This window comes from Coregonus lavaretus, assembly GCF_964263955.1.
Source record: "Coregonus lavaretus genome assembly, chromosome: 6".
In the NCBI taxonomy this organism is placed as follows: domain Eukaryota; kingdom Metazoa; phylum Chordata; class Actinopteri; order Salmoniformes; family Salmonidae; genus Coregonus; species Coregonus lavaretus.
Genome location: NC_139993.1, coordinates 22,548,738 through 22,576,387, shown reverse-complemented (window position 1 = coordinate 22,576,387; position 27,650 = coordinate 22,548,738). Strand labels below are relative to the sequence as shown.

The 27,650-nt window shown below is 43.8% G+C and overlaps 1 protein-coding gene across 3 annotated transcripts in view; it reads right to left on the bottom strand.

Moving 5' to 3' along the window:
- The window catches only part of LOC311131125 (nuclear receptor subfamily 5 group A member 2), a 101,679-nt gene that overhangs the window by 57,294 nt on the left and 16,735 nt on the right, over nucleotides 1-27,650 (bottom strand). For all 3 annotated transcript variants that reach the window (XM_084163943.1, XM_084163944.1, XM_084163942.1), the window contains 2 exons: nucleotides 24,563-25,242; nucleotides 110-229 (listed from right to left, as the gene is read on the bottom strand). In XM_084163943.1, the coding sequence (XP_084020069.1) occupies nucleotides 110-229; nucleotides 24,563-25,242 (800 nt within the window). The remainder of the gene's footprint in view (nucleotides 1-109; nucleotides 230-24,562; nucleotides 25,243-27,650) is intronic.

Genomic DNA, 27,650 nt, shown 5'->3' with positions numbered 1-27,650 from the left:
CTCATGCTGAGTGGCTGATGAGGTCTATGGGGAGGGTGTGGGGAGAAGGGGTGGGGCGGGTGGGGCAGGAAGGGGGGGAGGGGGTGATTGGGGGAGTCAGGTGACTTACCTGTTGGCCGGTGACCAATAGGATGGAGCCTTCCTTGGCGTGCATCACCTGACGGAAGATGTAGTCAAGGATGAGTAGCTCGCTCCAACAGTTCTGGAGGAGCTTCATTTGGTCGTCCACCTGTTTGTGACAAAAGGTAGAGAAAGAGAAGATGAGGTCAGTTGTTGATGTTGATGCTAATGTATGTGCATAGCTCATGCTATGCTAATGTGTCATGCTACGTATATTTCCCCTCTGAATAAAAAGGATACAAAATGATGAATAAAAACAGCTCCTTGACAAATGGTTAAAGCATTACGATGCTGCATTATTCTCTTAGTGAAAAGTTTTTGGGTGAAGCTTTACCACTTTTGTGGTTTGACAAGTAGACACATCTCGGGGTAGATTGACTCGTATTGATTACTATGCCACAGGTGGAGGAAGACAACTTCACACGATACTGGAGTTTCACATAGCCGTCCCCTACTCCCCCTTTCCCGTATAAACACATCCACACCACTGCTTTCTCATGTGAACTTGTCCACACTACACTCTCTCAAAAGCCCAGGCACGTTCCTGTTTGTCAGCATTACTGGTTAGCTGTTTGCCTAGTGCTACCAGTATCTGAGTGATTTCACCGTTCCCAGTGATTAAGTAGTGAGTTTCTGCGCAGTACTGCGGCCGGTGACTCCCATCCCAGTGGCTGACCTCCGCCAAAGGGTAGTCTGATACACTGCAACAACCGTCCATTGTGAACCGCTGCAACTTCCCAGGGCTCACCGCGTTAATCATTACACACTGTAGCCACACACACAGAAAGGCCACATTCAGAAGAGAAAGAATGAGGAAAAAGACAGGGAGATCCTCTCTCACCCCTCCTTTTTTCCTCGACAAACATTGTCACCCTCGATACTATTTATCTGACTTGCGGAATGATGTGGCTTCACAGAATTCTTCGGTATGTGTTGTTGTGGTGAAATGTGATTTACATGAGTCTGAGAGAATCCTTGGGTTGACAGTTACAATCTGTCACGTTGCACTCGAAAACGTCCATGAGGATTAGAGAAGAATGCGTAAATCGATGGTATGTGTAAACTACCTCACTAACAGGTATGGTACAATTGCCGGAGAAAGGAATGCTATTATCCATATTGGAACTTTGTAAAAGAGGCCATTTGTTTCAATCGAAGCGCTGTGATATCACTGACCTAACAGATGTCTACTGTATGTGAAATGCTTTATTACCTTGAATGACAGTGTGGTAGTTTCAGCACAACTGTTGTTGGCGCTGATTGTTTTGACTGCAGAGGGGTTGTTTATTCTCCAGCTAGTCATAACAATGGCAGTATCACTGAGAGCTCGCTTGGCGGTGCCGGGTCATGGAACCTCATAGTCGAGACTCAAACCAAGTCTGTCTGTCCGTCTCTGTCTGTCTGTCTTTCTGTATCAAACCCAGGAATGCTGACATGATGTTTCTCATTCCTCTTTTTATCAAAATGAAATACAACAAAATACAGCAAAGCCGCTGTGACCATTCCCACAACTTTTGAAAGTCGGGTGAACTTTTCTTCTCTCATCCTTCCTTTCTGTGGGGTGGGTGACCAGAGGCGACATGCGAGAGCAAAATTCAAATGCCATCATTAAAACCATCAGAAAGTGAGGGAGGGCGAGAGGGAGGCGATGGTGAACGAGTGTACTCCTTACTGTCCTTTAACCCCCCCACACTCCCCCATCCCTGTCTTCGTCTCAGAGCCCCAGCATTAGTAATAAAATACCCTCTCAGAGAGAGAGAGTGAGATTGAACGAGAGAGAGATAGAGGGAGAGAGAGAGTGTAAGAGAGAGGTGGTGGGGAGGGATGGGCAGCTAGACCTCGCTCTTCAAAGCAGGCCTGTCAAGGGTTCTGGCGAGCGCCGGGGTCCTCATCAAAGGGAGCCGTCCTCACGCTGCCTGCCTGGCAGCATCACTCCCGACATAGCTGGGTCATCAAAAGGGGACAAGGGGAGATTAGGGCAGATGTGGGGAACACGAGGCGGGAGCAGGAGACACCCGCACAGCGACCGAGACAGGACAAGCATAGTGAGGCGGGGAGAGGGATCGCCGACCCTTTAAGTGCCAGTGACACTGGCTGTTTCCCTGACAAGATTTTCCTTTGCACTGTCACATGGTTGAACACGACAGGCCCTGTATTTCACAAATCCATCTGTCTGTCCACTGAGATATGTGGAGTGGTCTGACTAAAGGGAGGGGATTGTTCGACTGTCTCTTTCTTTTATGTATTCTGTTCACAGTATTGAGTTGAGAACAGGAATATATTGTGAACGTGTTGTAAATAAAAAAGTATGCAGCCAAAGCCAAGCCAACAGAACAGAACGTGATCTTAGACAATGAGGTTTATTGAGTAAATGGCCTAATAAAGTTTCAATTGATGTTAGGCCTATTGTTCATCGAACTATAGGGGAGCAATACAACTGGCTGGTTAATGTTTATCATACCAAGTAGTCATGGAAACTGTAGATAACATGGATGATAGGCAGTCAGTTGCTAACCACAATCAATGTACTACTTCATTGAAAAGATTCCAACCTTTTCTGATGACCAAACCCTTACAATTGAGACATCTTGGAGTTATCTAGTAATTTTATGTTAGTAGAATCAAGCTTCATCCGACTGCAGAAAACAGACTTCACAGTTTCATCATCAAAACTATACAACTGACCACTATCAGTAAAACAAGTACATTCAAATACCGGTTTCATTGTGAACAATATCAGCTATACAATGCATTAATGGTCTATCCTGAAAACAGTTGGCAACTTAACTTCATAGTGTATATTTAAGTACTCTACTTTTCAGCACCATAAGCTGTAGCACAATTAGTAGAATGTTAGGGCTCTATTCAATCAGATCCGCTTTAGCCGACATCCGCATAGCGGTTGTTTTCGTAATGTCGGAGGTGAAACTGTGTTAGAGCTGTCAAATCCACAAGCAGACATTGCCATTGGCTGCACGGAGTCACAATAACAGAAATCCCATGCAGCCCTGTTTACAAATTTAAACACTGGAATGTGAGATGTAACCTACACCTTGATTAGGATGATAGAAATCCTCATTATTTAGTTGAATAATTTTTCAATTTGAGCGTCATTATTTCTATATAGCCTACACTTTCTCGCTCTGAACTTCTAACGCAAGTGGGGTGGGTGTGGCTTCATGACAATGATCGCAAGAGTAGCTGCTCACCGATTTAATGGCTCCAATGCAGTTGCACCTCTGACACCGCCAAAACATCCGCTATGCGGGTGTCTGCTATTGCCGGTTAATGCTTGATCTGATTTAATCTAGGCTTTAAACTACCTATCGCTTTCTATGGTCTGACTTGAACCCGCCAAGCAACAGTGATCTATCCTTGAAATCATGAAACAGTCATGACAAAGGCTTTAGCTTGTTAGCTTTGGGTTTGGCACTTATAGTGGTTGAATAGCCCCCCTAAGAAGAGTATTATACCTCTGATAGGCCCAAACTATATTCAAACACACATTTAAATGTATTTTCAAGGTGTAATTTTTCTATAATTTAATATCATCACTGCTTTTTTCTTACTTTCAAACAGGAAATTCTCTCAGTGCTTGTAATGAAAAATACATATTCTCCCAGAAACCAATTTAACACCTTTATGGCCATTCAGGAGAGGGGGATCAATGCCCAGATCAATCGCTTTGCCCATAGCTTTTGTTGAAAACCACAAGCGCAGATTAACGTTTTCTACTTCACACAGAGAGAGAGAGTGAGAGAGAGCGAGAGAGAGAGAGAGAGAGAGAGGGAGAGAGAAGAAGAATAAGAGGGGGAGTGAGATGGAGAGAGAGGACTTAAGGGTTTAGAGAAAATAAAATATAGTGATTAAGAAAATACAATGTCCCCCATTTTTCAGGAATGTAAATTAATTGGGAATGGTGTGTTTGGAGGACCCAACAGCAATATTTATTCATCGTCCCATGCTAAGAAGAGGCCACTGATAATGTTGATAATGGTCTGGAGTCAAAACCGGCAAATGTGGCAACGCGTGTTATTTTTCCTCCCCACCCCTTTTTTTTGTTGCTGTTTTTGGTTGAGTGCCACAAGCATTGTTAAGCGTGGTGGGTATCGCGGCCTAACGAGGGTACACAGCTGGATCTGATTTTAATAAGTAGCTCCATTTTTGATGTGGCCTAATGAACAGATTAATAGAATCTCCTTCAGTGCCCCTTAATGAACAGAATTAATTGCATTATTTCTGCCCACGAACGCAGCGAGTTCATATTCCAAAATGACATTTACATAAAACAAGATGCGCCTCTGATTTCTCTCTCTTTTTCACTACTTCTCTCTGTCTTTTTTCTCCCTCCGACTAGCTGGATGTGTATCAATGTTCTCTCTGAGAACTACAGGTGAGGTTTGAAGTTCACTTCAATGACTCTCGAGCATGGAATCGTTTGTGTTGTCTTCTGTTGGCATCTGTTCATCTGGTGGCGAACAGGCCTCGTGTACGGTACTATTCACTTGGGGATAGGAATTAATCAGCCTTCTTCACTTCAAAACACATTCTACCCTAGACATACAGTACTTAGGTGTACAGTCGTGGTCAAAAGTTTTGAGAATGTCACAAATACTAATTTCACAAAGTCTGCTGCCTCAGTTTTGATGATGGCAATTTGCATATACTCCAGAATGTCATGAAGAGTGATCAGATGAATTGCAATTAATTGCAAAGTCCCTCTTTGCCATGAAAATGAACTTAATCCCCAAAAAACATTTCCACTGCATTTCAGCCCTGCCACAAAAGGACCAGCTGCCATCATGTCAGTGATGCTCTCGTTAACACAGGTGAGAGTGTTGACGAGGACAAGGCTGGAGATTACTCTGTCATGCTGATTGAGTTAGAATAACAGACTGGAAGCTTTAAAAGGAGGGTGGTGCTTGAAATCATTGTTCTTCCTCTGTTAACCATGGTTACCTGCAAGGAAACACGTGCCGTCATCATTGCTTTGCACAAAAAGGGCTTCACAGGCAAGGATATTGCTTCTAGTAAGATTGCACCTAAATCAACCATTTATTGGATCATCAAGAACTTCAAGGAGAGAGGTTCAATTGTTGTGAAGAAGGCGTCAGGGCGCCCAAGAAAGTCCAGCAAGCGCCAGGACTGTCTCCTAAAGTTGATTCAGCTGCGGGATCGGGGCACCACCAGTGCAGAGCTTGCTCAGGAATGGCAGCAGGCAAGTGTGAGTGCATCTGCACGCACAGTGAGGCGAAGACTTTTGGAGGATGGCCTTGGTGTCAAGAAAGGCAGCAAAGAAGCCACTTCTCTCCAGGAAAAACATCAGGGACCGACTGATATTCTGCAAAAGGTACAGGGATGAGTCATTTTCTCTGATGAATCCCCGTTCCGATTGTTTGGGGCATCCGGAAAACACCTTGTCCGGAGAAGACAAGGTGAGCGCTACCATCAGTCCTGTGTCATGCCAACAGTAAAGCATCCTGAGACCGTTCTTGTGTGTGGTTGCTTCTCAGCCAAGGGAATGGGCTCACTCACATTTTTGCCTAAGAACACAGCCATGAATAAAGAATGGTACCAACACATCCTCCGAGAGCAACTTCTCCCAACCATCCAAGAACAGTTTGGTGACGAACAATGCCTTTTCCAGCATGATGGAGCACCTTGCCATAAGGCAAAAGTGATAACTAAGTGGCTCGGGGAACAAAACATCAACATTTTGGGTCCATGGCCAGGAAACTCCCCAGACCTTAATCCCATTGAGAACTTGTGGTCGATCCTCAAGAGGTGGATGGACAAACAAAAACCCACAAATTCTGACAAACTCCAAGCATTGATTTTGCAAGAATGGGCTGCCATCAGTCAGGCCAAGAAATTAATTGACAGCATGCCAGGGCGGATTGCTGAGGTCTTGAAAAAGAAGGGTCAACACTGCAAATATTGACTCTTTGCATAAACTTAATGTAATTGTCAATAAAAGCCTTTGACACTTATGGAATGCTTGTAATTCTACTTCAGTATACCATAGTAACATCTGACATCTGAAAAATATCTCATAACACTGAAGCAGCTAACTTTGTGGAGACCAATACTTGTGTCATTCTCAAAACTTTTGACCACGACTGTAGTTGTTTAGATTAGGGTTTTCTTTGTAAAGCATTTTTCATAACCATGGAGAAAGCCATGCCCAAATATAATATAATCGATAGTGGTTGATATTTACAAGAAAAATCTGTAAGTAATATGTCACCTCATATTGCACACGACCACTAATGCTTTAAAACAACATTTAAAAAAACAACACACAAAATAGAGAGGTGTAATAATCATAGAAATGTAATGGCAGAACATTGACTTGATAGGGAATGTCCTTTCTAGTAGTAATATTTCTATGGTAATAATGGACGGGCAAAATAGCCTAAGTGAGTGAGTAAATCCCTGGGATGTGCTAAGTATGTGACCTAGGGGGAGCCAGCCAGCTAGTCTCTCCCGAGAGACAGGGCCTATTTATCCTATCCCTGATCCTGTGGAAATATCCCAGTCTGTTTATCATGGCACAGCCTCCGTTTGGGCCTCGGTCTCTCCCCTGCTGTGGCTAGTGGTGATAAGCATGCTGGGAAAATCCTTGGGCCATATGTGGGCTGCATATATGAAGTGGGTGCGATGTCACTGAATTGGTTTTCAGCTAGAAAGGGAATTTATATATACAGTACATACACTATATATACAAAAGTATGTGGACAGCCCTTCAAATTAGTAGATTTGTTGACAGGTGTATAAAATCGAGCACGCAGCCATGCAATCTCCATACACAAACATTGGCTTGAATGGCCTTACTGAAGAGCTCAGTGACTTTCAACGTGGCACTGTCATAGGATGCCACCTTTCCAACAAGTCAGTTTGTCAAATTTCTGCCCTGCTAGAGCTGCTCCGGTCAACTGTAAGTGCTGTTATTGTGAAGTGGAAATGTCTAGGAGCAACAATGGCTCAGCCGCGAAGTGGTAGGCCACACAAGTTTACAGAATGGGACCACTGAGTGCTGAAGAGCATAGCGCGTAAAAATCGTCTGTCCTCGATTGCAACACTCAATACTGAGTTCCAAACTGCCTCTGGAAGCAACGTCAGCACAAGAGAGCTTCATGAAATGGGTTTCCATGGCCGAGCAGCCGCACACAAGTCTATGATCACCATGCGCAATGCCAAGCGTCGGCTGGAGGGGTGTAAATCTCGCCGCCTTTGGACTCTGGAGCAGTGGAAACGCATTCTCTGGAATGATGAATCACGCTTCACCAAGTTTGGTGGAGAAGGAATAATGGTCTGGGGCTGTTTTTCATGGTTCGGGCTAGGCCCCTTAGTTCCAGTCAAGGGAAATCTTAACACCTACAGCATTCAATGACATTCTAGACGACTCTGTGCTTCCAACTTTGTGGCAACAGTTTGGGGATGGCCCTTTCCTGTTTCAGCATGACAATGCCCCCGTGCACAAAGCGAGGTCCATACAGAAATGGTTTGTCGAGATCGATGTGGAAGAAGCCACCACAGAGCCCTGACTTCAACCCCATCGAACACCTTTGGGATGAATTGGAACGCCGACTGCGAGCCAGGCCTAATCGCCCAACATCAGTGCCCGACCTCACTAATGTTCTTGTGGCTGAATGGAAGCAAGTCCCCACAGCAATGTTACAACATCTAGTGAAAAGCCTTCACAGAAGAGTGGAGGCTGTTATGGCAGCAAAAGGGGGACCAACTCCATATTAATGCCCATGATTTTGGAATGAGATGTTCAATGAGCAAGTGTCCACATACCTTTGGTCATGTAGTGTATATGTTTTTATTTTCACATACACAAGATGGGTGGAGTGAAATGCGTTGTTTTACAGGTACATCCATAGTAGTACAGCACCCCTGGAGCAAATTAGGGTTAAAGGGACATATTCATCATCTCCAGCACCACCCCAACATCAACCTGAAAATGGCGCATTTCTATGTTTTGTGGAAAAAAAGATTGAGGAAGATACATACCAATGACATCATCGGTGTGCATCATGTGATTTTAACCAATTATGAGTAGGCATTGCCTACTAATTGTCTACTAATTGGTTGATGATGTCATTGGAAACGCGTATCTTCATTTTTATACTACAAAACACTCATCTTCATCAATCTTTTTTACTATAAAACATAGAAATGCACAATTTTCACATTTGTTGATGTGGTGCTGGATCTGACGAAGTTGACATGCTCATGGGCAGATCGACAGATTTTTCACCTTGTCGGCTTGGGTATTCGAACCAACAACCTTTCAGTTACTGGCCCAATGCTCTAACTGATAGGCTACCTGCCACCCTTTATACAGTGGATGTGGTTGTAATATTGCACAGGATGGAGGATTTGTTCTGTTCCGTACAGTCTGTTTGTATCTGAAGCATTGATTCTCGGTCATTGGCAATTGCTTCCAATTCTCTGTCTGTTTGTCTGTCTGTCCATTCTAGTCTTGGTGCCAGACCGGTCAGTCTACAGAAATACAGTGTGGAATAGAGGGGGGCGTATGGTAGGTAGAACACACATGCTTGCACTTTTTCCTCCCTCTTGCACCTGTTTAGAAGTCACTTAGATCTAGATTTTATATCAGGTAACTTAGCCAATGTATGCAGGCCTATCACCTGACCACACAGAAACCCTATACAGATATTATGTCTCTAAACAGCAATAGAAATACCAATGTCCAAACTAAGCCTACACAATGGGCCAGAGAAATGATAACTCAGCCCCCCTCAGACTATGTTGTTTTATCTGTTCTAGCCTTCACACATTTTCTCTGTACCATGGAAAACCGCAGAACTTTCACATTGAAGTTGACTTTTTACAAGGCAACAAGTTAAGTGTAAATATATGCATATATAAATATATATATATATATATATATATATATAAATGTATAGGCCTATACATTATTAAGATAACGGAATAAAGAAGCAGTGGCTGAGGCTTCTGACTGGCTACTTGGGGTAAAGCAGACCGTCTGCCTTTCTGAGTGGCCGGGGAAAGGGGGGGGGAGCGTATGTGTGTGTGTCTCACAGAGCGTCGGATTGTGATCGATACTGCTGAGGCATGGAGATTGATAAGTTCCCATGGTGACCACATTAACAGACTCAGGAAGCTGACCCCTGAACTATAGAACACACTGTGTTCGATTAGCCTCCCACCCCAACCCCTTCCTCCCCTCCTATCCTATGCCCAATGGCAAAGAAAAAGAAGTGCCGCTAATCCTGCTCTAATAAGGTCCTTCCTGTGCGGACCTCACCTCATCACGCCTCAGCACTGATACGGATCTGCTGGAGAAATTATAGATGCATCTCTGATGGAGGGATATCTGCCATTTTTAGCTATTGTTAGCCATTTTTTGCTATTGTTAGCCATGTTAGCGGACATTGTTTACATACTATATATTTTGAGTTCTGATGGGGTACGACAGTTGAACTAAGTTCAAGAGGCATTTGTAAGTTGTATTCTTCAAGAATCAATGGGGGAAGTGAGGGAAAAAAGTATTTGATCCCCTGCTGATTTAGTACATTTGCCCACTGACAAAGAAATGATCAGTCTATAATTTTAATGGTAGGTTTATTTGAACAGTGAGAGACAGAATCACAACAAAAAAATCCAGAAAAACGCATGTCAAAAATGTTATAAATTGATTTGCATTTTAATGAGGGAAATAAGTATTTGACCCCCTCTCAATCAGAAAGATTTCTGGCTCCCAGGTGTCTTTTATACAGGCAACGAGCTGAGATTAGGAGCACACTCTTAAAGGGAGTGCTCCTAATCTCAGCTTGTTACCTGTATCAAAGACACCTGTCCACAGAAGCAATCAATCAATCAGATTCCAAACTCTCCACCATGGCCAAGGACAAAGAGCTCTCCAAGGATGTCAGGGACAAGATTGTAGACCTACACAAGGCTGGAATGGGCTACAAGACCATCGCCAAGCAGCTTGGTGAGAAGGTGACAACAGTTGGTGCGATTATTCGCAAATGGAAGAAACACAAAATTAACTGTCAATCTCCCTCGGCCTGGAGCTCCATGCAAGATCTCACCTCGTGGAGTTGCAATGATCATGAGAACGGTGAGGAATCAGCCCAGAACTACACGGGAGGATCTTGTCAATGATCTCAAGGCAGCTGGGACCATAGTCACCAAGAAAACAATTGGTAACACACTACGCCGTGAAGGACTGAAATCCTGCAGCGCCCGCAAGGTCCCCCTGCTCAAGAAAGCACATATACAGGCCCGTCTGAAGTTTGCCAATGAACATCTGAATGATTCAGAGGAGAACTGGGTGAAAGTGTTGTGGTCAGATAAGACCAAAATCGAGCTCTTTGGCATCAACTCAACTCGCCGTGTTTGGAGGAGGAGGAATGCTGCCTATGACCCCAAGAACACCATCCCCATCCTCAAACATGGAGGTGGAAACATTATGCTTTGGGGGTGTTTTTCTGTTAAGGGGACAGGACAACTTCACCACATCAAAGGGATGATGGACGGCGCCATGTACCGTCAAATCTTGGGTGAGAACCTCCTTCCCTCAGCCAGGGCATTGAAAATGGGTTGTGGATGGGTATTCCGGCATGACAATGACCCAAAACACACGGCCAAGGCATCAAAGAAGTGGCTCAAGAAGAAGCACATTAAGGTCCTGGAGTGGCCTAGCCAATCTCCAGACCTTAATCCCATAGAAAATCTGTGGAGGGAGCTGAAGGTTCGAGTTGCCAAACGTCAGGCTCGAAACCTTAATGACTTGGAGTAGATCTGCAAAGAGGAGTGGGACAAAATCCGTCCTGAGATGTGTGCAAACCTGGTGGCCAACTACAAGAAACGTCTGACCTCTGTGATTGCCAACAAGGGTTTTGCCACAAAGTACTAAATCAGGTTTTGCAGAGGGGTCAAATACTTATTTCCCTCATCAAAATGCAAATCAATTGATAACATTTCTGACATGCGTTTTTTCTGGATTTATTTGTTGTTATTCTGTCTCTCACTGTTCAAATAAACCTACCATTAAAATTATAGACTGATCATGTCTTTGTCAGTGGGCAAACGTACAAAATCAGCAGGGGATCAAATACTTTTTTCCCTCACTGTATATTATTAATGTATAAGTCCAAAAGTGGGTGTAGCAACTAAGGATTCTAGCATTAAAGAGGGAAAACAGAACTTTTATCAGAAAGGGACGCACCTCCCCACACCAATAGGCAAAAGCATAAAACTAAGGCCCAAAACTAAGGGTTTGTGTGGTTTAATGAATTAAGAAATCATAATAGTATATTATACATATGTATATGAATCATACTGCCAACATTCAAGCCCAAATTCTACGTAAACAATTAGCAACTAAACTTGCATAGTGTATCTTTAATGGGGCTCAGTCAAAGATTCCACACATCCAAAACAGACACTGAATTAATTGGATACATGACGGACAGCAGTTGTCCGTACTAGTTGTCCGTACTAGCTACATACAAACAGTTAAAAGAGCGAACTACAAGGACAGTTGGCTGACACAGAGAAGAGGTAAATACAAACTATCTCTTTGGTGTGTATGGTTGGGAGAGTGTCTTGTTGTTTTCAAGGTCACTAAAGAAAGTAACGAACCCTTCCTCTCAGATTTCAGACAGGGATTCGCAGACCAAATCAGGTATCCCAACTTATGTATTCCTTTTTCCCCAATGAATAAGCATATGAAAGATATGAAAAATCAATAAGGCAAGAGAGGAACTGACCAGAGAGATGCTAGTCATGAATTTCAATAGACATATTTATATGGTGTATTTATTGTTGACTAGTTTGAGGTTCACCATACTTCTTAAATTAAACCAGTGGGGTACACTGGCGTCAACTGGATAGCCCTAAAATAGATTAAAATGTATGTATGTATGGAGCATAATGTATTTAGTGTTTTATTCACATTTTCAAGTACTGGTGACAAATAATGAATTCCGATTCTTGTATAGATTGATATGATGTGTGTAAAATACCTTTTGGAAGGTTGTACTGATTATGATGAGTAAATGCTAAGCTAAATGCCAATAATGTGTGCCGCTATGTTTGTTGACATCATACAATGTATTCTGGTCACTTAAATGTCTGTCAGACCAAAGATGACAAAACAAGGTGAAGGAATGGTTCAATCGACTGATTTAGATTGTAACTATCGTTACTCATGGTTGCCAGCTCAGAACCCCCTTCCAGTGTTTAATTTTTATTTAGTTTATAAACTTCTACTGTGTTTGCCCCCCATTTATTGATAAATCCCCCATCATAGTAATATTTCCTGCATCATATCCCCCCATGATACCTTCCCCATTTCTACCCGCCATGGACTTGAAATCCACCACATATTAAATGAACCATCCCACAAACCCCCCTAAAAAGGTTTCAACCAAATCTGGCAACCCTGTTCAGCTTTCACACTACGATTAGGCTAGGCAATATGCTTGTATTTGGGGTGAAGATCTATGAGGTGATGAAATTTTATTTGCCATGTGATTTTTCAAAAACTGTAAACGACTTGTCAAGTCATGTGCTCCGGTTCTTGTATACACTGTTAAAAAGTGGCCAAACTTCATATTTTTCGGGCAATGGGCGCAGCCATCTTTGACTTTGACTTTGTTTATTTGCGTCTTATAGTGATTGGCATTCTGGGATTAGGGAGCTTTCGCTTGTCAAACATAAACAAACATGGCTGACATCATAAAGAATTCAGCTGAGTTTGGCTGTGGGTGTGTTCCGTGTGATGCTTGGATGCTGAAATTCTCATTTATCTTTTACAATAAAAGGTGAAACTGAGGAAAAAAGTTGTGAATACCTTTATTTCCCATCAGTAAAAAACATTTTTTAGATGCTTTTCAGACAACAATGCCGTTTAGACACGTTTGTTGCATCATATGTTCTGGTTGCTACTGTTCCAATCACATATTTTGCGATGGTATGCTGCAGGGACCACTCAACAATTATCACAAATATGTGATTGTACGCGTCAAAGGGCTAATGATTAGTAAATGGTTTATAAGGACCTATATTAAACATCTTATGATTGGAGTAATGATTATTAAATAATAAATAAACGATTTACTAATCCATTATAAATGCTTTATTACGTGGAGTTATTGTAAAGCACTACCAAATAAAATATTCTAGACATCTTTGATTGCTGGGATATCATGTCAGGATATGATAACGTAGAATCAAATGTTCAGCATTGAGCAGGAATGCATTTTAGAGAAGGCAAACTGTTTGTAGCCTGGTCCCAGATCTGGTGGCATGCCACAGTGGTATGCCACGGCTATACAGCACAAACAGATCTGGGACCAGGCAAACACAAGGCAACATCCACACAAAAATGAGGTAATGAGAAAGAAACACAGTTGGTACAGCTGCTTCATTTCTGGAGTTAAAATAGTCAGCTAAGTGCATGGTGTAGACCACTATGAGCACTGTTGTTGATACGTTCATAATACATTAAATAAAATTGCCTCGGAGTTTGCTGCATGGGATCTTGAGGGCTTAAAGCTAAGAAGCTATCAACTAATTATCAAAAACAGAGAGGCGTAATCAATTACTCAAATTAACTCCTAATATACATGAAGCCAGGGGAGCAGGAGCGTCCAAAAGTAACCCTCTCTGAGACACACACACACACACACACACACACCCCTTAATCCCCCCCACAAACACACTCCGATTTCATCCCCGCCACCCCCCAACCAAACTCCCTCCAAACTGAAATACAGTGAGAAAATAATGACTTCCAAATGTGAAATGAGTTTGTGCTCTGTAAGACTAAGGGGCTGGGTAGTATTGATCTGTTCCACAGTGCTCAATCTAGCAGGCAATACTCTGCATTAAGCCTGAGCAGCCGATCCCTGAGTGATCTGTGGCTCATTTGATTTTCATTCCATTCCTTGTTTGACTTGATTCTACGATTTATGGCTATAGGCTACTTTATGGTAAGGAGGGCTGTCGATATTGTGTGTGTGTGTGTGTGTGTGTGTGTGTGTGTGTGTGTGTGTGTGTATGTATATGAGTGTTTGTGTGGGAAATGACACACACACACGCAGGTACATGGGTATAGACTAGTCTCCTTTATAATGCAGTCCAGAGGAGATACACTTCCCCAGCCTCGTTGAGTAGACAAGAGTGTTTTAAAATGCACAGACAGATGCTTCTCTCAGTCTGAAGAGGAGACATACATTCCCATTAGTACTAACAGACTGTCTGACTCTGGCACCTCACAGCTGGGGCCACTCAGAAACCCACTTTGATTGGGGCTTTGATATGAAATTAACATCTGAATTAAACGAATTGATCTATGGATGTGTGATCTAAACACAAACAATTAGTGAGATGAAATTGAATGACTAGGCTGTGAAAGGTTGTATCTCTTGTGGATAGTGAAAAGCCTTCTTTATCAACAGACCATTGTGATGAATGTATCAGGGAGAGTGTGTTTGTTTGTGTGTATCACCCTTACATAACTCTATTGAGAGACTGAAGGCCGCTACAGTTCTTCTGTCTGTCTGTGTGTGTCTGTGTGGTGTGTGTGTGTGTGTGTGTGTGTACCTGCGTGCGCGTGTGTGTACCACTGAAACAATCTGTCTATCTATCAACCTCTCTCAATTTAATGCCCCTGTCGACACCCCTAGAAGGGCAGGTTCTGAGGCAGTTAAAAAGTGCTGGGACTTGAGTACATTCTGAATATTTGTTTTTTATTTTTCATTGTTTCAGTGATCATGAAAAGTGCCCTTTTATCCCCCTTTAAGTGCGCAATCCGAAAAGAACGCAGTCATAATAACTATTATTAGACTATATATTTATTTAATATGTATGGAATAATTTAGTTCTGCGCCATGCCAGGTGCTGAGTTAAGGAGAGAGAGAGAGAGAGACAGAGAGAGAGAGAAATAGAGAGAGAAATAGAGAGAGAAATAGAGAGAGAGAAAGAAAGAAAAAGAAAGAAAGAAACATTATAACGAACAGGTGGTTTTGTCCTACTATAGCGGTCCGTGATGCTAAAGAGATTTTAAGGGTGCATGGTGAGCCTCGTGAATTTCTCGCCCGTCGTAACTAATGCTCAAGTCTCCAGAACCCACATGTCATTCATCAGAGTACAAATCTAATCACCCCTACGTTGGTTAAATATAAGTTCCCCCCGACCCCACCCCCCGTTGTAAGCCTGCACGCTCTCTGTATCCTTTCATCCCATTGCTTATCTATTGTCTTTGGTCTCTCTCTCTCCCTCTCTCTCTTTCTCTCTCTTTCTCTATTTCTCTCTCTCAGCGAGACCCCTCTGTCCACTGTGTCCAGAATAGCCAACCATAAATAAGCAGCAAAAATAGACGTCGAGGACAACTGTTGACAGGTTGTGTGACGAGGGCGGCAGACCTCAGCCAGCCAGCCAACCTCCAGCCAGCACCCCAGATTACAAGCAGATACTTAAGGGCTAACAATGGAGAGTGAGACCTGCAATCTTCCTTTTATAAAGCCTGAATCATGATTGTAGGAGAGAGACAAGGCCCTGTTGTAGTTACGCATGTCGGACATATTGAGATACATGAGATGTATCTTTAGATGGAAAACAAGTGTATGGAAAACAAGGCCTATGTGAGGGATAGAAACGTCAGTAACACTTCATAATAACTTTCATGACTAAGCATTCATACATTATTTATAAATAGTGTAAATACAATTGAAAATGAGTATTGAATTTATTCATAAGCATTTTATAAACATGTATTTAAGCAATTATAAGGGCTTTTTCATGAACGTTATTATAAAGTCTATAAATCCCTTGAAGTGACCACATGGCTTTGTGTAGTGAGTTTAGTTTGGAGATGGCAGGGGCAGGGCAACATGATGCCAGAGCCACACCTTAGCCCCTTTGACCTAAAGGAAACTCTTGAGTGTTCAGGGAGTAAATACTAGCGCTTGGTGTGTATATGTATTGCCTGTGACAACACATTACCAGTTGACCTGCAGATAACAATGCTTTACTGGAAGCCACTTGTTTTCTCTCAGCTCTTGTGAACACTGAGCAATATGTTCTTGCCAAGTCTTTTGATGGATGACACTCTGGAAAGTGTGTTCCCTCCGTATGCGCTATTGTTTTTAATGTCGGCTCATAACAATAGTCACGGCTGAGTGAAAGGTGGAGAAGTAAAATCTAGGGGTGTTGTAGATGGAGACGCCGGCCGAGTTAGCGTTAGCGTCAGAGCCGTTGAGTTGATTTGTTAGCAGGCTAGCCGGCTAAATCAACTCCCAGTATCCACTATGTTTTCCCATTTCACCACCACTCGCTTGCCCGCTGATTTTGCACGTCTAGTCGTGGGCGGCGTCGTGAAACTGCACAGGAGCAGAGTGTGGGCCCCTGCGCTAACAGCATTGCAGAGCGTCCGCAGACTCCACACCTTAACCAGCACCCTGACCTGCCATTAAAAAGGCTCTTACCCTGATCATCCATAAATAAGACTTAACATGGACCTGCTCTCTTCACTTACACTAACAGAGAAGCCAAAGTGCTCACAAATGCGAATTCCAATCCGCAATGTTAAACTTTGGAAAAATTGCGAGTGGGGGGAACATTATATTTTTGTTCCTTTCCTAAAGAAGCAGTTGAAGAGTACAAGGAGGAAGAGGAGGAGGAAAAGGAGGAGGGGGGGAACAGCGAGACCGCAGAAGATTCGGGGCAGATGAGTATCAGCGAATTCTGCAATGTTTCACTTCTGAAATTGTGTGTGTGGGGGGATGATTCTTTTTTCCACTTCTTCCTTTGCATATTCCTTTGCCAGTCGAAGAGGAAGAGAACGAAAGGAAGGAGGAGGGGGGAAAACGGCAAGCGCGGAAGAGAAGAGTCTGAGGCGGATGAGTCTATCAGCCTCTCCTCCAGGAACTTGTAGTTCATGACAGCCTTTTATCCACCATCAAAGCAACAAGTGGATGAGCAGACTCAGCGAATCCTCGAAGCTCTCCCCGATGTCTCGTTCTCCACCCGTCTGTGGGGATTGCCGGCCCTAAATCTTTCCTTTTAACAAGTGCCTCCGCTTCCTTCCGGTCCCGGGGAGAGTCTCAGAGGACTACCGGGGCTCTAGGATGCTACGTTCTGGACTTGTCCAGACTTGTCTTCTGGGCCGGGGCTATTGGTGTCCAGGGACCGAGGGAGGACCGACATTGGGAAGTAATGGTCAAACAGGACAGACAGGGGGAAAGAGCGGTCCATAGTGGTTGTCAATGGTCAAATGGGGCTAAAGCGACTCTAAAGCGACTAGGCATGAAAAAACACAGACATGGTTCAGCAGTAAATAAACGGCGTGAGTGATCTGTCAAATGTCGATGTAATTGTGTGTATATCCTGGATTCTTGTAGTAGCTCAAGACTTTAAATGGTTCCATTTTGAGAACCTTGCTTGGCAGATGTCTATACGCTCTCTGTCTAAAATCCATAATTTTATCCGGAGCATTTTTTTCTTTAAGCGCTGACACTATATAGAAAAAGAACAATTTCGGCATATATTGGAATTATCGGAAAGCTAAAATACGGTGCTTTTTCAGTATTTATGGAAGAGAGAGTATTTTTTTGCCCGTTGTTCAATCATTTATGACTGAAAATAGGCCTTTGTGACCCTCCTCGCGCTCCATCCTGCCCTGATCAAACAGATATTGTTACCACTAAAATAGCAGCTTAAAAAAACAGGCTGCCAGCAGACTTCAGCCTGGGACAGAGACAAGAGAGAGGGTGGGGAGGGTGGACAGAGAGGGGGGGGGGAACTAGAGTGAGTGAGCAAGAGTGAAGTTTAGTGAGAGAGAGAGTGGGAAGTGAGAGAGAGAGAGAGAGAGAGAGAGAGAGAGAAAGAGAGCGAGCGAGCGAGAGAGAGAGAGAGAGAGAGAGAGAGAGAGAGAGAGAGAGAGAGAGAGAGAGAGAGAGAGAGAGAGAGAGAGAGAGAGAGAGAGAGAGAGAGAGAGAGAGAGAGAGAGAGAGAGAGAGAGAGCAAAAAAAATATGTACAGGAGCAGGCCCTTACAAAAACTCACACGCCATCTCCAATTGTGGCTGCCTGGCGGGGCACGGCGGGGGGATATCATCTATCAGTGGACAAATGCAGGGACCGAGAATGCTGCTCCTCAAATGAAATAATATATCTTTGAAAACCTATGCCTGCACCAGGCCCAGGGCCCATATATCAAGCCTGAGCGTCTGGTGGATCCGGTCCAGGCCCATTAACCTTCCACCTGTTTCCCCCCTTGTCCTTCACCATGCACCCCTGCCCTTGGTGTGCCTCTCCCCGGCCCTTGTTCATCTTCCCCCTCCTCCCTCCTTTTTTCTTCTCCATCACTCTCTCGCTCTCCCTCTTTTTGACTCTCTCTCTCTTTTTCTCCCTTTCACTCATTCTCTCTTTCCCTCTCTCTGGGGCACTAATGTAAAGCGATAGAGAGAGAGAGAGAGGGAGAGAGAGAGAGAAAGAGAAAGAGAGACGGGGGGCTAGCCTGTGGAATAATTCAAATGCAATGGACCAGGGACACAGTTACAAATCTCTGCCAGCTGGGACGCCAGTGGCGCGCACGCAGTTTGTCAGAGCTGACCTCAGTGACAAGAGCGCAACGAGAGGGAGAGTGGGGGGTGGGACGTATGGCTTGGGGATGGCAGTGGGATGGCGGGGATGTGGGTGAGGGGTTGTAGATATAAATCCGACCCCCCTTCACCTCCATCCTGCCTTTCACCCCTCGAGTTCACAGATCACACCTAAAACGCCTTATTAATTTCCCCCGGTTATGGGGTGTAAAAAAACACAATCAGGGTGTGTGTGTGTCCCGCCTGCACCTTGAAATTGGACTGCTCCGAGAGGTTGCAGTGTGAGGGGAGAGAGGAGAGAGGAGGGGTCGATTGGGGAGAGGTTGTAGAAAAAGGCTGCAATTTCACAAAAGTAAATTCATGTAATATTTATGGCTGGTGAAATTATGCAGCTTTGTGGGAAAGCATCAGATCAGTACATTATACACTCAGGTAAATCTATAAATTGAGAATATTCAGGTACGTTATAAAACCCCCGGGATTCTGACTGTCGTCCTGCGAGATTGACTGACGTACACGCTATAAAAAATGTATGTTCACAAACACACTGCACACACACACACACACACACACACACATCTATGCCCTGTAGACTATAGAGGGACGTATGAACGGCAGTACACAGAGTAAGCACTGTAAATAATTCCATTGCTGATATATATTTTTCAATTGGATAAATGTTTTTGGCGATTCTATCTCTCTTCTTTCACATAGTGACAGGGTAGTGGTAGACCATTCATAGCTTAGAGTAAATATTGCTGTTGCTTACATTTTATGTGTATACATCTTTACCCACTGGGCAAAAACTGGTTGAATCAATGTTGTTTCCACGTCATAAAATAAATACATCTATGTGATAACATTGAATCAATGTAGAAAACTGATTGGATTTGCAAAAAGTCATCAACGTAAGGGAATTTTTTCTTTTTTTCACTCAACTTTTAATCTAAATCCAATGAAATGGTGACATGTTTTGTTGATATCATGTTGAATTGACTTTAGTTGACAAATCAACCAAATGTAAATCAAAACTGTGCCCAGTTGACTAAATTAATTGGAGCGATCTTTAAGTCTCCAGTACCCAAAACAAAACCATTCAACAATTTAATTCAACCACATAAAATAATATGTCTACATAATACTGTATTAACACTGCAATACTTGTTTGATTGAATGGAGCATTTAAGTCAAAAACAAGTCGTAAAGTCAAGAGGCAGACTGAGGCTCCTCTCCTCTCCTCTCCTCTCCTCTCCTCTCCTCTCCTCTCCTCTCCTCTCCTCTCCTCTCCTCTCCTCTCCTCTCCTCTCCTCTCCTCTCCTCTCCTCTCCTCTCCTCTCCTCTCCTCTCCTCTCCTCTCCTCTCCTCTCCAGCTGCTAATCCAATAAGGACCAGGGCAGCACAGCTGGGTATGGGCCCAGAAACAAGGCCCTAATACAGTCCCCCCTCACTTAACGGCAGGTCTGGTATTGTCATCGTCATTACCTCGGAGGAGAGGAACCCTGAAGCCCAAGCTGTCCCAGAACAAATGTGAAAGGACTAAAATAAATATTGGCGCCACATGTCAAAGCGTCATAGGCTTTGCCCAGTTGAGTTTTATCAGGTCGATGGACTAAATCTATTTGTTATGTTACAGTGCGTGTTTGTGTGTGCGTGCATGTGCGTGTGTCGGGTTCATTTTAACTGTAGTATAAACAAGTAAGTTGTCTTGTCACAACACAATTATTCTGTGGTGGAATAATAGCGTAATAATAGTGGGGGTATAAGTATCAGGGGATAAAAACACGACTAGAAGCTGGGAGGAATAATAGAAACATAATAGAAACATATGAATCAATAACCACAATTGGAGACTTAATTCGGTCCCATTGTGTTGGTGGGAGCTAGAGGAAAAGCGTGGCTCACGCATCCTCTCCCTGGAACAATGGAGGAAAGGCCCAGGAGCCGAGGTGGTTCTCTCCATGGACCCCGGTATGAATCATTCCTCAGCTCATGGGCAGAGCGGCAAATGGCAGACACACACAATTTACATTTACATTTTAGTCATTTAGCAGACGCTCTTATCCAGAGCGACTTACAGTTAGTGAGTGCATACATTTTCACACACTCATGCACATACAGACAAACTGACATACACACATGCATGCACGCACAGACACAGACAAACTGACATGTACACAGAAACACATTTACAAAGCCACACATATAGTAAACACACACAGACGCACGCATGCACACATGCACACACACGCAGCATGAGTAAGTCTGATCGTTCCTGTGAACCCAATGGCAGTTTGGCCCTGAGAATAGACACACTAATAGTCTGGCTAATGATTGGTTGGAACCAGCTCTTAAGCGGGAGGGACTGCGTTTGTCAATTAGTAATTTATTACCATTACATGCCACAGGTTGGTGTGATTGGGTGTTTATTAAATGGTGCCTGGCATAAAGGCTTGCCAGGCTATGGGAGGAGTGTCACAGACACACGCTAACCCTGCTGTGCCACCTCCTCAGTGACAGCTAGCCACAGTGAGCCACACATCTGTTTCCCTCTGTGCCCAGAGCGAGCCCAGCAATAATAGGGAGGGACGCTACTGCTAAAACACACACACACTTGCTACCAAAATGACATTCACATGTAAAAAGCCACTCTTCCCAAAACTCCATGCTTTCCCCGCTCATATTACCATTTACTACAGTAATAACCAAACCAGGACACCTGGCTTCAAAAAGTCTGAATGTGAAACGAGTTAAGACTGAGGTAGGTAGGGCTGGAACCAAAAAAGATACATAAAAGTACAGTTAAAGATCTAATCCAAAGGTGTGAGAATTGTGAAACGATTCTTGGCCAAGTGTCTTTCTTCTCCGGCTGCTCAGTTGCAGAACAACACAATGGGCTCCTCTATTCAGTGATATCTAAAGGCTAAATATTTATGACTCCTGTAACCAGGTCCAACTTATGGAAACTAAATCTTTAAACACTTTTGGCAGAAGCTTCTCACCACTTGGCTCCATTACCAGAGAAATTATTTTATTCTTACCAAGCTAATGATAGGGGCCTGTAGAGGGAAGGGTATTTATAGTGCCCTCGGAGCCGGGGTCTCAGACCAGCTTTTATTCCATGTGTATTTCCTGTGTTTATCGCCCGCTCTCGTCCTCATTTTGAAATTATTTATATATTAGATGTAGCGGTCTACAGAGTTCACCAGTAGTAGTATTTGAATGTCTCACTGAGATATGGTGAATTGCAGAAATGCACATGGACACACGCATACACACATTTTATGATTCTGACACTGATGAACACAGATTGAGTCAAATCACCAGAAAATTTGTCTGAAAACACAATTTTAAATAATTGAAAAAGTATGAAAACACAGTACAAGTAAATTTAGACATCTATCTTCCTACAGTAGCATGTGTGGGTCAGTGTGTTGAAAAGGCCAAAATGCAGGGGGGCAACATCCCACAAAGCCTCTCTGCCTACTGTCTCAGTAGCTGCCTTAGCTTAGCAGAGCTCCAATTTGCCAGCGCTTGTGGAAACAATGCAGGGCCTACACAGGGCTATTCTCCAATCACCACCACTAAGCTTTATGCTCAACAATAGCTGAACAAGTATCTACTAATTAGAAACAAGAGGAGGGTGGGGTCTAGAGTACAGTGAAAGCTGTCAGTGCCTGCCTGCTAGCACATAATTCTTCAGCCCTGCTAGGCAAGCTGCTTTAGTCTAAACTAGAGTAGCTAGATGAGGTAGTGTAAAAAATGCACCCCCCGCCCCCCCACACTCCGTGGCCCCGCCTGTTACCACGTGCCCCCGTCCCACTCCAGAAGGGGTGGCGGATACAGGAATATGGGTACAGGAATTAGCCCCCACATTTACCGGGGGTCGTTCTCCACAATTTTAACACCCGAGGCTCTGTTCCAATTAAGTCTATGAGTAATATGGACAGACATTAGCTTGGACATAATGATATTTCATTCTGAAGTGAACGAGGGGCGACATCTACAAGTGGATATAGGTAATTGAATTCGAATGGAGAGTTTGGAGAGGTATGCTGCTCCACTCACTGCACAATGATCATTCAGTGGCTTAAATGGACAAAAGAACATGTACAACCACACCCGACTCTCCATTCCATGTATTCAGTGAAGTACTGTACAATAAAACATTTTTATTTGATGCTAATTCAGATATAGACAATGTCAATAGGGATTGGCTGCGTAATAAATGTCAACGTGTTTTTGAGAGCTCTTGCCCCGAATACAGAATTGGATTGTGTTGAATATTTCATTTCTATTTCCCTCCCCTAAAAATTCAGACGACTGCAATGGGGGCCCTAGTACATTAATATGCAGTCATGCCTTTGGCTACGGAGTAAACAGACAAAAGAGTGAGATAAGAGAGGGGGCAGAGAAAGCGAATTAAAGAAAAACAGGTGATCCACACAGACTCATCAGAGCCTTTTCATGTTGCTCTCCGCATATTAACCTTCTCTACTGAACAAATAAACCTCGGAGCAAACGAAACCACGCTGGAAACATTCCCCGTTCCTCTCAGGGACAAAAAAATGAGGAATAATCAGGTTTTTACAGGAAGACTCATCGTTGGCCATCTAGGGTTGTTTTGGTGGGCAGCTGTTAGTGATTGGTTGACAAATCACTACAAAGTATGTCAACCAAACTTTACTTTGGCTCCAAACTGGCCAGGAAAACTGTCTACTGCAGTATCCTCACTGAAAGCGGAGCTTTCGGAACAGAGTTCGATAACATATCAATGAAATTGTAATACTTCAATTAAGCATGCATTACTACTAAATGGGTTGATAGGATGAGAATATCAATATCATAATTCATTAATTCATTATCATTAATAATAATAGGGACATATGGACTGCATTTTTCAAGTATTTTCCATTGACCTCTGCCGCTGTGATGCATGCATTGTGGGCCTATGATCATATTTTATTTGTATTTCAATATTTTCATACAGTCCCTGCCTACTTAGATCTCAAAGATGATACAGGGAAAAAGGGCACATTAAATCCAAAATCCAAATCAAATCCAAGAGCAGGGCATCCCGCTGCTTTGAATGAAAAGAGCCTGAAGGCGGCCAGTCAAAGTTTTCCTAACCCATACCCGAAATGTGTCACAGCGTGTAAATAGGGCTGGCTACTGAATTTTGATCAGGATGAGAGATAGACGGCTAAAGCTACACCGTAGCCCTCCCTCTCAGCTTCGTACACATTGCATTAGTTTCGAGCGGACACATAAAAGGGAAAGATTAAAGGCGGGTGAAGATAAATATTAGGGTGGGTTTGACGAGGAGTGAGTTCACAGGGGTGTGTGTGTGTGTGTGTGTGTGTTAAACTGTCAATTTTGGATAACAACATTGGGTTGTAACATTGAACGCTTGGACAAAATGCAGGAGCATTATGCAAGGCCACAGAAAGAGGGTAGGTATAACGATTATATTGTCTATTCATCAGAAAAAATGTCAAGATATAATACATGTATATGACCGAGTTTGATATGTGTAATATGCATGACTTGTTGTATATTGTAGTTAGCTAACCAACATATCTAATTTCATTCACATCATCAGTAGTTTAGCAACCACTAAAAATGATTTATGTGAAACATTGTGAAAATATAGAAAACCAATGTACTGTATATACAATACAGATGTACTGTTTATGTGTTTGACTAGTGTTTGTCTATATGCACGTTAAACCTTCTGAATGATGCACATGATCAATTAAAACAGACATACAGTATACAGTGTGAGTGTGTGTAAAATTCAACATGGTGTCTGTGTGTAGTGACCCCACGTACCTTGAGCTCGCGGAAGAAGATGCTGCTCCGGGCCCACTCCACAATGGAGAACAGCGTCTGGTCGGCCATCTTACACATAAGGCCGAACGTGTTGAGTTTCTCGTGCTTCCCCCGGCTGGCCTGCTCCTGCTGCAGATAGGTCAGGATCTTGGCCTGCACCTGGGGCTCGTCAGGCTCACACTTCAGCAGCTCCACGATGAGGTGCGGGAAGTTGGGCGGCGAGCCCGTCTGGTACGCGTCCATATACGGGTTGTAGCCCATGATGGACTCGGGCGAGCTGGTGTACGGGTCCGGGTACTCGGACTTGATGGTGCGGGTGCTCTGGAAGTGGCCGTAGGCCGCCTGGTAGCCCTGGAGGGAACCGGCATGGGGGGGCATGGCCATGCTGATGGGCGACGTGACGAAGGGGCTGCGGTCGTAGTCTGTGTGGGGCAGGGCGGCGTGGTGCGGGTGACCGTGGTGGCTGAGCGGCAGTCCCTTGGAAGCTGCCTGGTGGATGTTCTGGATAGCCGAGGAGATGGTGAGGTCGGTCGGCACCGCCTGCATCACCTGGGTCATGGCCTCGATCTTCAGGCCGTTGGCGCGGATCAGTGCCTTTTTCTGCTGCTTGAGCGCCCGGTCGCGCTTGTACATGGGGCCGAACTTGTTGCGGCCGCCGCGCATGCGGTCCGCCCTCACAGCTGACGGAGACAGACAGACAGGAGAGGAAGGACAGAAGAAGAGGACGTTAGTGACATGATAACATCTACATGTATTTCCATTTATTTTAGCAGGTAAGCTGACTAGGAACACATTATCCTGGCGGGAGTTGCAGGGGGAAGGAGAGAAAAATATATTAGCAATATTGATAAACTAATTAAATAAAAATGTATTGCAGTCTATTTAAGCCAGTGTTCTGAAACTTCCGGCCCGCGGGCCACAAAGAGGCAGCTCATGGGCCAGGAGTTTGAAACCTCTGAGCAAATGTCATTCATGACTCCCATGTGTTCTTGACAAGAACCCACACCAAACTATTAGCATTGATGAATCATAGAGATATCAACAATGGCCATTTAACACAGATCTCCCCTTTCATCTTACAGTTCATGCATAAAAGGAAAAAAAACTAAAAAAAGAACTTGGTTCAAGGACATAGATTTCATCAATGACTACTAAACTTTGTGTTGACCTTTGCACTCGAGAACTCGGATGTCTCAGAGCAGGGAAATACAGCCTTGTCACTCAGCTTGACAAGTTGTAAACGCTAGTTACTCATTGACCTGAAACAGTAACTATTATGAACCTATGTAATACTGATACGTACCAGACAACAAGGCTATTAGTCATTTCTCCAAGCATACCGTCAGTCCAAATTAGCAGAGTGAGGTCAAAATCAACATTATTTAGGCCTACACTCATTCAAAACACTGAAAAGTGTTTACACTGAAAATGATTTACCCTCATTTAAAACACTGGAAAGTGTTAGCACTGAAAATGACATTCATTCAAAACACTAAAAAGTGTTAACACAAAGAATTACACTAATTCAAAACACTGAAAAGTGTTAACACTGAAAATCTAACCGGAGTACAAACATGACAAGAATGTTACATTTCCTAATGATCCCAAAACATCATATGAAAACCCCAGCAGAATCCCGAATGATCCCAAGATTCCGAGGATCACGGCTTCATTCAGGCTAATGAATGAGACTGTCTCCATGGTGCACGGCGGACCATGTATGATCTGAACCATGCATGCCAAGGGGGAAGAATGTCTCTCTGCCTCTCTCTCTCGGGTGCCCCCCTGTTAATTATTTATGCTTAATTAGGTATCTCTTATGCCCGGCCTGTGGTGGAGTAGAGCAGGCAGCAGACTGGCTAGGCTGGGCTCAGTGGGAGAGTGAACCAGGCGGGACCCCCCCCCACAATACTGGGTCAGGGCGGACACACCGTCAGGCACTCAGGCCTCTAATATCTCTAGTAGGGAGTAGGTATTGAAATACATTAAGTGATTAGAAGGGGGCTGGACCAACAGCTGCCTTGGGAGTAGTTTTAATGGTCTCTGTCACAGCAGTGTCTGTCACAGTGGCGGTGATCTGAGAAAGGGGCCGAGAGAGGCTTAGAGGGGAGAGCACAGGGGCCGCAGACACAGTACAGAGGGTATCACACACTGACGCAGCACTGATCAGAGAGAGAGGTAAGGGGAGCACAGAGGGTCCGCAGACAGTGGCACCTAGAAGAAGAGCCTGGCTAAGTGACACACAAAAAATATATATATACTGTACAGTGGGGAAAAAAAGTATTTAGTCAGCCACCAATTGTGCAAGTTCTCCCACTTAAAAAGATGAGAGAGGCCTGTAATTTTCATCATAGGTACATGTCAACTATGACAGACAAAATGAGAAAAAAAAATCCAGAAAATCACATTGTAGGATTTTTTATGAATTTATTTGCAAATTATGGTGGAAAATAAGTATTTGGTCAATAACAAAAGTTTCTCAATACTTTGTTATATACCCCTTGTTGGCAATGACACAGGTCAAACGTTTTCCGTAAGTCTTCACAAGGTTTTCACACACTGGTGCTGGTATTTTGGCCCATTCCTCCATGCAGATCTCCTCTAGAGCAGTGATGTTTTGGGGCTGTCGCTGGGCAACACGGACTTTCAACTCCCTCCAAAGATTTTCTATGGGGTTGAGATCTGGAGACTGGCTAGGCCACTCCAGGACCTTGAAATGCTTCTTACGAAGCCACTCCTTCGTTGCCCGGGAGGTGTGTTTGGGATCATTGTCATGCTAAAAGACCCAGCCACGTTTCATCTTCAATGCCCTTGCTGATGGAAGGAGGTTTTCACTCAAAATCTCACGATACATGGCCCCATTCATTCTTTCCTTTACACGGATCAGTCGTCCTGGTCCCTTTGCAGAAAAACAGCCCCAAAGCATGAAGATTCCACCCCCATGCTTCACAGTAGGTATGGTGTTCTTTGGATGCAACTCAGCATTCTTTGTCCTCCAAACACGATGAGTTGAGTTTTTACCAAAAAGTTATATTTTGGTTTCATCTGACCATATGACATTCTCCCAAACTTCAGACGGGCCTGGACA